Genomic DNA, 12,278 nt, shown 5'->3' with positions numbered 1-12,278 from the left:
TTTCGTTTTCGAGTTCCGGTTCGGTGGTTAAGTCTAATGGACGCAGACGATTTTTTTTTTCTTTTTTTTTTTTTTTTTGCAGTGATTTGGCCAGGGTAATCCGATAATCACATTTACCGTTAAATGTATAATCGAAATTGATCCCACACTCAAAAATTTAAAGTAAGTGTTTTTTTTTTTGCGACAGGTTTTGGAGATTATTAATGTTCACTGTTTCAGTGTTTCACTGGTAATCGCCTAAAAAATGTAGAATCTCATTTTTTGGGCGTTGGGGTGGGTGGGGTTTTGTGTGAGTTGATTTAGCCGAGGCTTTCAGTTTACAATGATAACCAGATCTCTTCTGCTTTGGTTGTCCATGTAACCGGGCAACGTCGGGTAGTTCTACTTGTAACGCTATATTCCCGTTGCCGTGACAACGGAGCGCGGATTAATCTGCAATTCTGGGTGCGTATGTGGGTCGGACGAAGTAAAGTAGTGCGCGTTGTGTGACGTCACTCGACTAATGTCGTTTTGAGAAAGAATCGTTCACGAACCACCCATACTACTGGGGAAAGGAAAAAAGGAAAAGAAAATTAAATATGGCTCGTTCCAGCAATCGTAAAATTATAACATTCAGCGTGGCGATGATCGCCCTTTTCGTGTTGAGTCAGTGTAAGTATCTTATCATGTTTTTTTTTTCCTATTACAAATAAATAACCATTATTGTTCCAGAATTCCAAAATAGAGTACGCGAAAGTCATTTATAATAATGTATGCGTGTTCGCCGTATTTTTGACTTTTGAATGTAAACATTAAACAAGAATGTCGTTAGATTGTTATTATTATTTATTATATTTTAGACACTAATACTAAATTCCTTTTTGTTTTTAATTTGTTATTGTGTTTAATTTATTATTTTTAGGTTAAATTTTTTTTTTTTTTTTTTTTTTTTTTTAATAATTTTAAGTTGTCATTTCGGGCGGTGTCGTCTTCGCGTTATATTTTTGTACACACCCTTTTTTTACGTTTAACAAAAAAAGAAATGAAGAAACAATGTTTCTGAAATTCAATGAAATTAAAATAAATTTCAAAACATTTTATTTTTGTTTCATTTATCAAAAAAAAAAAAAAAAAAAAAAAATCAAAAAATCAAAATTCTCCTTGCCAACAAATTAGTTTATTATTATTTATTTTGGTAGTATGTATATGTGTAGCATGTTTTCGTTTCGTTTTCGATGAGTTCTTTTCCCTCTCAATTCCGATGCTACTTTTAATTATACCCATCGAATGTTAATGGTTTCTCTTAAAATCTCACATTTCTAAATTTTTTGTCCGAGGAATAAAGCAACATGTTGTAATATCATAAATAAAAAAAAAAAAAACCCAACAAAAAACAAACAAAAACAACCCGCCACTCCCAATTTGCAGTATAAAAACGTGGGTTGTTGCCTAGAATTCAACCTAAAAAAAAGTACTTAGGCACTTATGTTACCGTGCTGAAATAATAACGTTATTATTTTGGGTGCTTGATTAGATAGAGTCGACGGATCGATTTTTTTTTTAAATATGTGGTTTTAAGTAAAAAAACAACGGTACTTAATTGTCATGCCGGAAACGATGCATGTGAAATCATTAGCATTACAAGGCCGATATCGCAAGTTTGAAAGATTGTGGACATATCTGCCCTTGTTTTTCCTATTTTTTTTGTTTGTCAAGATAGCCACGCGAGACGGTCCATTTTTTTTTTCCTAGTGCTTACTCTTAGAATTTGATTTTCCTAGTTAAAAAAATACCAAAATGGCATCTTCGGGTATTATTTTACTTTAAGGCCCGTCTCACGTTCGTATAGAAGAAAATGTTTTTTTTTGTAGATTCCAGTGTGCTGAAAAAGAATATGAAAACCGTTTCCGTCGGAAATTTACCGTTTGCATGGTATGAACCTCGGAATGTTGGAAGTACGCGCGAGCGCGCGGAAACATAAGCGAGCTTTTTTAATGGCGGAATCGCGCGCGCACTCGCGTACCTGACGGCCTTTTCATAGAGCAATGTAATGTTTGGCGGAAAATTTCAAAGTAGATGAAAAACAAGAAAAATAAAACAACTTTGCGGGGGAGGGGGATGTCGGAAAGACCCTTTTTTGTGGCGGACAAATCAGTTTTTTTTTAGGGGGGGGGTGAAGTTGGAATATCATTAATAATCTCGGAAAGACATTTTTTTTTTTTTTTTTTTTTTCAAAACAGTTCTTGGTACGCTACTACAGAACACCGACCACTCTAATTTGTTTGTTTTATAGGTAATTGAGGTCGCTGACAACTTACATTATCTCCGTTGTTGGCAAATGTTCCTTGGCGCGTGTAACCGGTGGCTGCTGGGTGGGTGCTATAAACAAATATAACTTCCGGCGCAAATTAAACCCCACACCCCCACCCACCCCAATATATACGCGGAAGAATATCAATGAAAGAATTTTTCGAAATTTTTGAAATTATTATATTCTAAAATATATTATAGCACTTTTTGGGTGGAAAATTTAAAATTAGCTGAAAAAGAAATAAAACAAGAAAAGGAAAGCACTCGAAGTTGGAGTAGGGAGGGGGGGTAATTTATCTTTTTTTTTTTTTTTTTTTTTTTTTTTTTTTACCTGGAACATAGAATTTTCAAATTTTCAAAAAGTAACGCACCGACATTTACCAATTAGAACACCATTTAACATTTTCCGAAGATTTTACTGTGTACATTGGGGGCGCGAGCGGGCGGGGGGGGAGCGGATGTGATGTTGGGGCGCGCGCCCCAACATCACATCCGCTCCCCCCCGCCCGCTCGCGCCCCCAATGTACACAGTAAAATCTTCGGAAAATGTTAAATGGTGTTCTAATTGGTAAATGTCGGTGCGTTACTTTTTGAAAATTTGAAAATTCTATGTTCCAGGTAAAAAAAAAAAAAAAAAAGATAAATTACCCCCCCTCCCTACTCCAACTTCGAGTGCTTTCCTTTTCTTGTTTTATTTCTTTTTCAGCTAATTTTAAATTTTCCACCCAAAAAGTGCTATAATATATTTTAGAATATAATAATTTCAAAAATTTCGAAAAATTCTTTCATTGATATTCTTCCGCGTATATGTGGGGGTGTGGGGTTTAATTTGCGCCGGAAGTTATATTTGTTTATAGCACCCACCCAGCAGCCACCGGTTACACGCGCCAAGGAACATTTGCCAACAACGGAGATAATGTAAGTGTCATTTTGACATTTTTTATCATTCTGATTCCGACTTATCCCCCCTCCCCCCAAAAAAAAGTAATTTGTCCGCCACTAAAGAAAAAGAATTGTTTTGAAAAAAAAAAAAAAGTCTTTCCGAGATTATTAATGATATTCCAACTTCACCCCCCCTCAAAAAAAAAAAAAAAAAAAACTGATTTGTCCGCCACAAAAAAAGGGTATTTCCGACATCCCCCTCCCCCGCAAAGTTGTTTTATTTTTCTTGGTTTTTCATCTACTTTGAAATTTTCCGCCAAACATTACATTGCTCTATGAAAAGGCCGTCAGGTACGCGAGTGCGCGCGCGATTCCGCCATTAAAAAAGCTCGCTTATGTTTCCGCGCGCTCGCGCGTACTTCCAGCATTCCGAGGTTCATACCATGCAAACGGTAAATTTCCGACGGAAACGGTTTTCATATTCTTTTTCAGCACACTGGAATCTACAAAAAAAACATTTTCTTCTATACGAACGTGAGACGGGCCTTAAAGTAAAATTTTACCCATCTTCGTTACATAACGGGTACGTATATCATAAAGTTTTTCAAACAGATTTTTGCGGTATTTTTGTTTTGAAAATAAGTTTAATTCTAAATATAGCACCCCAAAAGGTTTTATTTATTCAAGAGAATATTCCATTCATACTACCGTTGTCCACCATTCCGCGATGCGTTCCACGATGGCGTTTATTCTGAATTTTGTACTAGAAATGAGTTTCATCGATCTCAACATGGAAACCTGGAACCTGACCTTAATCTGACAAATGTCTAGGCAGGATTCATAAAGGGCGCTTTTTGCCCAAAGTTTAACCCACATGAATGAATAAATAAATAAATAAAATAAAATTTACAAAATATGTACGCTATACGTACTCGTGGTGGAAAGAAAATATAATATTACAAAAATTACGTAAATTGATAAAATAGTTTAATTTTTGATAAGAAAATCTAATTTTATGGCCACACGAGGAGCAAATGTCTCGCGACGCTATTTTGAAAACAATAACAAGGAAGTTAACTCCAAACAATTGAAACTTGTGAGATTATTTTCAGCCTTGTAATGCCTATGAATTCCCATCAATCGGTTAAAAGTTATATAATAAACAATGAAAATAACACAAGTATAGTTATAACACATTCTTATCATTTTATTTCATATATGGTACGTGTTACAGTACACGTGTTTCGTGTAATGTAACAACTCATCAGAGACCCATATAAATCTATATAAGAATCATTATATATATATATATATATATATATATATATATATATATATATATATTAGTCTTATTTATAGTATTCCGAATTTTACTGGATTTATATAATTGAAAATTCAGTAATTGTTCATATACCAATAAATTTTAAGCCAAAAAGAGATGACTTAAACTGTAAACCACAAAATTATCATATTTCATAATTGAGCATTCATATACTGCTTTAACAAAAACCAAGATTTCAAAGAATGGATTGATAGCAACAAAAAGTGTATTTCATTGTTAGTTATAATTGTTTCAAGACCGGTTGGACAAATTCAAACATTATGTCGTTGAATTTGTCCAACCGGTCTTGAAACAATTATAACTAACAATGAAATACACTTTTTGTTGCTATCAATCCATTCTTTGAAGTCTTGGTTTTTGTTAAAACAGTATATATATGTATATATATATATATACTAGCAAAAGTACCCGTTGTTGACTGGATTAAAAAACAGCCTATAGAAAATGGACTCTGATTTATGAAAATATGATAGGTTATGAAAAGGAAGGGTTGTAAATTTGGGTTGAATTTAGGGGTATCAAAACCAAAGCAAAATATGATGAAAGTAAAAATAAAATAGATAAACCCCATAATTTATTATACCCTATCTGTTCACACTGAAACACTTATCACAATATTCTGTGGATCTATATTAAAAAACCTTGTTAAACTTTGTGACATATTTACATTCTATGGAGGTCAGGCGCAAGCAAACACCCCATAATTTTATTATACCATATTTCTTCAAACTGAAACATAATTATCAAAGTATACTTACGCAGATAGATATGAAAAGTCTTTATTAAAGCATGTGCCTCTTTCCATTCTATGGAGACCAGGTGCGAACGCAGACCCCACAATTTTATCATACCATCCCTATTAAAGTTAATACATACTTATCAAAGTATTATTATGTACATCTATATCAAAAACACTTGTAAACGTTTTTTTTTAATTTTTAAATTTTTTATTTCCATACTTTGTGGACCAGGCGCGAACGCAGACCCCACAATTTTAATGAACCACTGTTCTGCCAGATCAAACATACCCATTCCTGAGTCTCGATGCATCTATCATTATATGTAATCAGTTTTTTAAAATAGTCAACCATATAGGAGCCTATTCGTGACCAGACACACACACACACACACACATACATTCAGCTTTATATTATAGATATAAGGCTATATGTCTGTCCCTCGCCATATTTTCAAACTGTCCCCTGAAACTAAAAGTCGCAGAGCTGCGCTAGGAGCCTCAAATGGATTTTTTACGGACCGTTCTTTTATGGGTCTTTAGCCGGTTAAAATAGTTTTTAAGGGGTTAAAAAGAAGACCTTATATTTTCATTGCAAACTTTGATTTCGTATAAGCTGTATCGCCTGAAGAGGTCTCTAGTAACTAGCTGACCGAAACGTGCTTATAACTGTGTAGCAGCATATTCCTGCTTATGTAAAAACAAATAAAAAGTATACCTTGCTCTACTTTGGTATTGAGCACTCTTGTATTAACCTCGCTAAACTTCATTGGTTACTTAACCTATGGAAAAAATAACCTCAGATTATTTTATATATATAAATAAAACTATTTTATCATTTTACGTGATTTTCCGTGTATATTTTCTTTCCATCACTAATACGTACATGCAATTTATTATTTTTTTTCAAATGGGAAAATGCTGGACAAGCACTTTTTTTTTTTTTTTTTTTTTTTTTTTTTACAAAACTCATTTTTTCCATTATTAGTCGGGATTTTCTATAAAAGACTCATTAAATATTAAAATTAGCGTAACACAAATACTAAGTTATATAATTTTTTTTTTCAAAATAGTACAAAAATATTTATGCTTTAAACAAACGCATTTCAGGTGAAAACATTACTGCGTACTTGCATGCCATGTCGAAATTCGTATAAATTCCAAACACATTTTTTACAAAAAAAAAAAACAAAAAAAAAACTGACATGTTGTATTTACTGCTTAAAAATGGCGGTCTATAATTAAAATCAAGGGAATAAGTCATTTTGTCGTACAGAATTAGTCTCACAAATTCTTCCACGTTAAAATATATGATAAAATTCGAAAATTCGATTAGGTTTATTTTTACTTGTAATGTAAGTACGTAATAATGTTTTCACCTGAAATGCGTTGGTTTAAAACATCACTGATCTGTACAAGCACCGAAATATTTAGTTTATTTATTAGTTTTGTTTTACGGCACATCAACCCTAGCGGTTCATTTAAAAATAAGATGATCCTCCTTGTAAGCATTCTTTCATAAACATCTGATTTTACTAGCATTTTTACGTATTTATAACTTGAAGGTCTACCTGGCGTTGCCCGGTCGTAAAATACGCTTAAATATATTTTAATTCATGTAGATTTCGTATTTATTATTACAGAGCAAATTCTACATATATACACACACACACACGCACACAGTCACAGTACTGATAAAAAAAAAACATTGGTACCATCAGCTAGAATCGAAACCAAATCATTTAGTACTCCAGCTGAGCTGCGGCTGCGTTCCCTAACGAGCTATCGACAGATAAGAAAGATTTTGAAGTCTTCAAACTATAAATGATTTTGCGCATGCATAAAACTAATAAAAATATGTCGGCAAGTTGAAATGAACAGTTTTCATTTCAACTTGCCGACATATTTGTGTACGCATTATTATCCATCGAAACAAAGATTAACAGAGTTCCTCCATCACCCCCATGCGTAATTTATATACCGATAGTTTTTTTTTTGATATTTTTTCACTGGGTTATTATTGATTGGACACTAATTAACCAGATTATGAAAAATATTGAAAAAAAAAAAAAAAAATCATTTCGACATTTGAAATGGGTGCTCACTTTTTAGTTACAACGTTCTGGTAAATCGGTCACCCATTTTTTTTTTTTCTAAATACGGAAGTGCCTTCGGGAGATATTAAATTGTCCCGTGTTGACGAAGCATCGGGAGGGCGGGAGGCGTACGATATGAAAATTGACAACGGGATGGAAAATTATGAAACATTTCTCCAGCATGTTAGTGAAATTAAAAAAAAAAAAAAAAAAAAAAAAAAAAAAAAAGAAGAATTAAAAAAAAAAAAACATGCTACATTAAATAAAAACACTAAAAGCATATCCAGCGAGGTAGAAAAGTAACTTTTATTGCCTTTGATAACATTTATTTGTTATATATTTTTTTTTTTTTTTTTTTGACAACTTTTTCGAATCTATGCGTTAGTAAATACAAACCCCAAAAACTAAATAAGTTAACCCCCCCCCAAATCTCGAAACTTTATTTTCATAAAAACAATAAAAATGTCATGTTCATTCTATCTTTTTTTTTTCTTTGAGAAACAAAAATATTTCTGACTTACAAATGTGGCAGAGGCTCATGTAATTTTTACTTTCTATGGTTTTGATATACCCGCGTTTTATTGGCTACAAAATGGGTGACTGATTTATCAGAATGCTATAACTAAAAAGTGAGCACCCCTTTCAAATGTTGAAATAATGATTTTTGAAAAAATTTTTTTTTCAGAATCTGGTTAATTAGTGTCCAATCAGTAATAATCCAGTGAAAAAATTTCGGGTTTGTATTACTGTACACATAGATTCGAAAAAGTTGTCAAAAAACAAATATATAACAAATAAATGTTATCAAAGGCAAGATAAGTTACTTTTCTACCAAACTGGATATAATTTTCGTTTTTTCTTTTTTATTCAATTTAACATGTTTATTCAGCTCGAAAAGCATACAGTGTTTAGCAATGTATTGGAAAATTCAAGATGGCGGCCGATTCTCTCTTTAACACGGTAAGTTTGGAAAAAGGTGTAATAAATAATAAACTAGACAAAATACTGTTAGAAATTCGCTCAATATATGTTACCGTGACATAACTTGACATATATTCGGTGGTTTTTAATAGTATTTTGTCTAGTTTATTATTTATAACACCTTTTCCTGAACTTAACGTGTTAAAGAGAGAATCGGCCGCCATCTTGAATTTTCCAATACATCGCTAAACACTGTATGCTTTTCGAGCTGAATAAACATGTTAAATTGAATAAAAACACGAAAATTATATCCAGTTTGGTAGAAAAGTAACTTATCTTGCCTTTGATAACATTTATTTGTTATATATTTGTTTTTTGACAACTTTTTCGAATCTATGTGTACAGTAATACAAACCCAAAATTTCAAAAAACCTATCAGTATAGAAATTACACATGGGGTGATGGTTGGTTGTACAACTCCGCCCAAATATTTTAATCGGTATAAACCATTCTTAGTGTACGGCTGTACGGTACGACTGTACGATTACTATTTCCTGTTAATTTTAGTGTTATGTAACCAGTAGTTCAAGAGTTTATCATTTAAATATTTTCGCACAGACGCACATACAAACATTTACTGTTTTATTTTATATATATATATATATATATATATATATATATATATATATATATATATATATATATAGATTACACTTATTAAAAAAAAACAATAAAAATTTCATATTCTAAAAATTACGTAAATTGAGCAAGTAGATTTTTATTTTTTTTTTATTCAAGAAAATCAAATGGTAAATTTTTACGACTTGCTCCAGCGTATTCTGAACACTCTAACCTCCCCATGTTAAGAACGGCTTTCGAGGTTGGGTGGAGGGTATTCCGAAAGCCGTTCGTAACAAGGGGTGGTTGTTGGGGGTGTTTATACTACGCTGGCGCCAGCGCAGAGAGCAGAGCCGCAGAGGTCGTAAAAAATACCAATCCAATTTTGTGATTAGCCGGCGATGAGGCAGAGGCACCATATTTTTTTTGCATTGAAATTCTTGGATGAACAACTCACAAGGATGGACAACTTAATTCGACAAACGAGATTTATTTATTTCTCCATAAGTAAGAAATTATCAATGGCTGCGAAATCGCTAAAAATCGTAAAATTTGATTTTCATCAATAGGAGCTGCCTATTTGAGGTGCCCAAATTATGTAACGCGAAATGGGGGGTACTTGTTAAGATAGTCGCCTGATCGATGCCTTTAAAATATATTGTTTTAAGTAAAATTAACATTATTTGTCATGTCGAAAATAGTAATATATCAAAAAATTACGAAAATTCATCAAGTAGATTATAGTTAAAAGTATTTTTTACGGAAAATTGAGGGAAATAGCATTTTCTCTAGATGTGAACACCTTGAAGATTGCGAATATACATTTCATACTTATCTCCCTTTTCGTCACTGTAATGGCCGACATGTTTTAGACGAATTTAGGAAAACTCGTCCCGGGAAAACTCGTCTCGGGAAAACTCGTCTCCGGAAAACTTGTCTCGGGAAAACTCGTCCCCTTTCGCTAGGTAGGAAAACTGGTCCCTTATTGAATAAATATCGATTGAAAACACATTTTATGATCGTTCTTGAAGAAGATATTGTTTTTTAAAATAAACTATAGCCCCCCCTCTAATATTTTTTAAAAAATATTTTTACTTGTTTAATGTTTTTTTTTTTTTTTTAAATAAAATCGATTTTCTAAGTGTCCGTTTTCTACCTAACTGGCTAAGTTCTTAGTGGTTTCACTTATATTAAAGCGTTCATACAAAGTTAATTACAAATTTTTTTTTTGTTCTTATTTTAACGATGTTTTTTGGAGTTATAAAAACAATAAAAAAAACAAAACCCAAAATTAAAAAACAGGGAGCGATTCGATTCTTCGTTACGCTTTTGGTTTTGTTTTTTAATTATGATAGTTTTTTGTTGTTATGTTTTTGTTTTCTGTCATACCAAATGCATTCATGCGTTATTTAAAATTATGATTTTATCAATTATCAACATTTATTGTCGTCCTGTCAAATTTTGCAAAAATTAACTAATAAATTAAAAGCGAAATATTTTTTTGGCGCGAGCGATGCCATGTGCTAACATCTCTCGTTAACTCATTTTTAATTTTTTTAATTTTTACTTCAAAATTCTAAAATCAATCATTAAGAAAGAAAGTAATCACTAAATAAATTTATTAATCAATTTTATTGAAAACTCCGCTATCGTTTATCAAGAATCTTTTTAATTTCATTTTTTGTTGGTTGCTTTTCGAAGGGAGATATAGGTTTTATCCCCCCCTCTCTCTCTAAATTATATTTTAAAAAATATTAAAATTTATTATTTTCTTTTTAAAACCAAATCTCCCTAAGTAATTTCTTTAATTTTCTATTTTTTAGCGATTATCAAGACCCCCTAAGATGTGATATACCGGGCATTATTTCTCGTTCTCCCGTAACACTCGACCGACATGTTTTTTGTTTGTTTTCTGGGGTTTTTTCTTTACCAAAAAAACGATTCCAAATGAATTAAATAAACAACATAGTCGGCGAGGTAGAAAAATCGATTTTACCCTTTTATTTTATAAACAACAGTATATAAGTAAATTCTTTTTATATTAATATGAAAAAAAATATGCGGTCTCGTTTATGAACATAATAAACGCTTTTATTAAAAACACAAAAAAAAAAAAATTAAACAAATAAAAATATTTTTTAAAAAATATTATGGGGGGGGGGCTATAGTCTATTTTAAAAAACAATATCTCCTTCAAGAACGATCATAAAATGTGTTTTCAATCGATATTTATTCAATAAGGGACCAGTTTTCCTACCTAGCGAAAGGGGACGAGTTTTCCCGAGACGAGTTTTCCCGGGACGAGTTTTTCCGGCACCGTTTTAGACCACAGAGCGATAGACTTTTTTTTGCTAAAAACACAATAGCAGTTTTGTTGTTTTGTTCTACTCGATAATTTTTCATAATTTTTGGATATATTACTATTTTCGACATGACAATTAAATACTGTTGCTTTTGCTTAAAGCCACATTAAAAAAAAAAAAAAAAAAAAAAAAAATCAATCTATCGACTCTCTCTTAACAAGCACCGAAATAGGTTTCAGCCATTGTTCCCAAGTAATGGTGCTTATGCACCTACCGTGCTATTTTTAAAAATCGTACTTTTAAGTTAAGTTCGAGTTTTACGATGTCATTTTTTTTATTAAATTGTTAGGTGAAAGTACAGAATAGTTAAATGCAGGGCAAGGAATTTTCTAGGCGTCTACATTGAATAGATGACTACCTAATCAAGTCACGTGAATTTAATTTTCCAATAAGTTTTAGAACAGCTTTCTAAATAATAACGTTATTATCAACATAAGTGCGTAAGTACCCAAAGTAACTTATTTTTTTACTTCAAACGTATTTTCACTGAAAAGAAAAATAAATAAAACAAAAATTCCAAAGACTAAATTATAGTGAAATGTTTAAATGAAAGCCTTTAGGAAACATAGTCGCCATCTTTATAACAAGTCGAGAAAGAGGCTAGCTAAGGAGAAACGATAACATAATTTTCTTGTTAAAAAAAAACAGAGTTATAAACTTGAGTTATTTTCTTACTTAGCATATTCTTAACTTGTATATAAACATGGCAACTTATTTTTTTCCAGTACAATAAAGCTTGGTACAACTTGCTGTGTTCTTTTTTATGTTGTTGGGTATGAATATTTTTTTCTACTCACTAGGAGTTCTCATACGGGCCATTATCAGAAATTATTCACCGTTGATAACTGGTGATGTTCCCTGGAATCTGATTGATAAGTCTCCCCAGATTTCTAATACTCTTCATCTCTAGTGGTAACCTTTGCAAATGACTTTGCATTATTGCAACAGTTGTTTACCATTGATTTATCGTTGGATGGCAACTAGCCCTCTCAAGGTCCCAGCCAGCACCCAGCCAGCACTCTCGGTATTGT

General features: G+C 32.0%; 1 protein-coding gene across 8 annotated transcripts in view; it reads left to right on the top strand.

Annotated features, from left to right (window-relative positions):
• Window positions 1-305: 305 nt before the first annotated feature.
• Window positions 306-12,278, top strand: part of LOC145247483 (uncharacterized) — a 179,561-nt gene continuing 167,588 nt past the window's right edge. For 2 of the 8 annotated variants that reach the window (XM_080109289.1, XM_080109287.1), the window contains exon 1: window positions 442-651. In XM_080109289.1, the coding sequence (XP_079965415.1) occupies window positions 579-651 (73 nt within the window). In that variant the 5' untranslated portion in view covers window positions 442-578. Of the gene's footprint in view, window positions 652-12,278 lie in introns of all 8 variants that reach the window. The other 6 variants (XM_080109290.1, XM_080109293.1, XM_080109288.1 and 3 more) reach the window with 6 other exon arrangements.

This window comes from Euprymna scolopes, chromosome 25, assembly GCF_053919585.1.
Source record: "Euprymna scolopes isolate OS-2025 chromosome 25, ASM5391958v1, whole genome shotgun sequence".
NCBI lineage: Eukaryota > Metazoa > Mollusca > Cephalopoda > Sepiida > Sepiolidae > Euprymna > Euprymna scolopes.
Note: the sequence above shows the minus strand (reverse complement) of the source record. Positions and strands in the feature narration are given on the sequence as shown.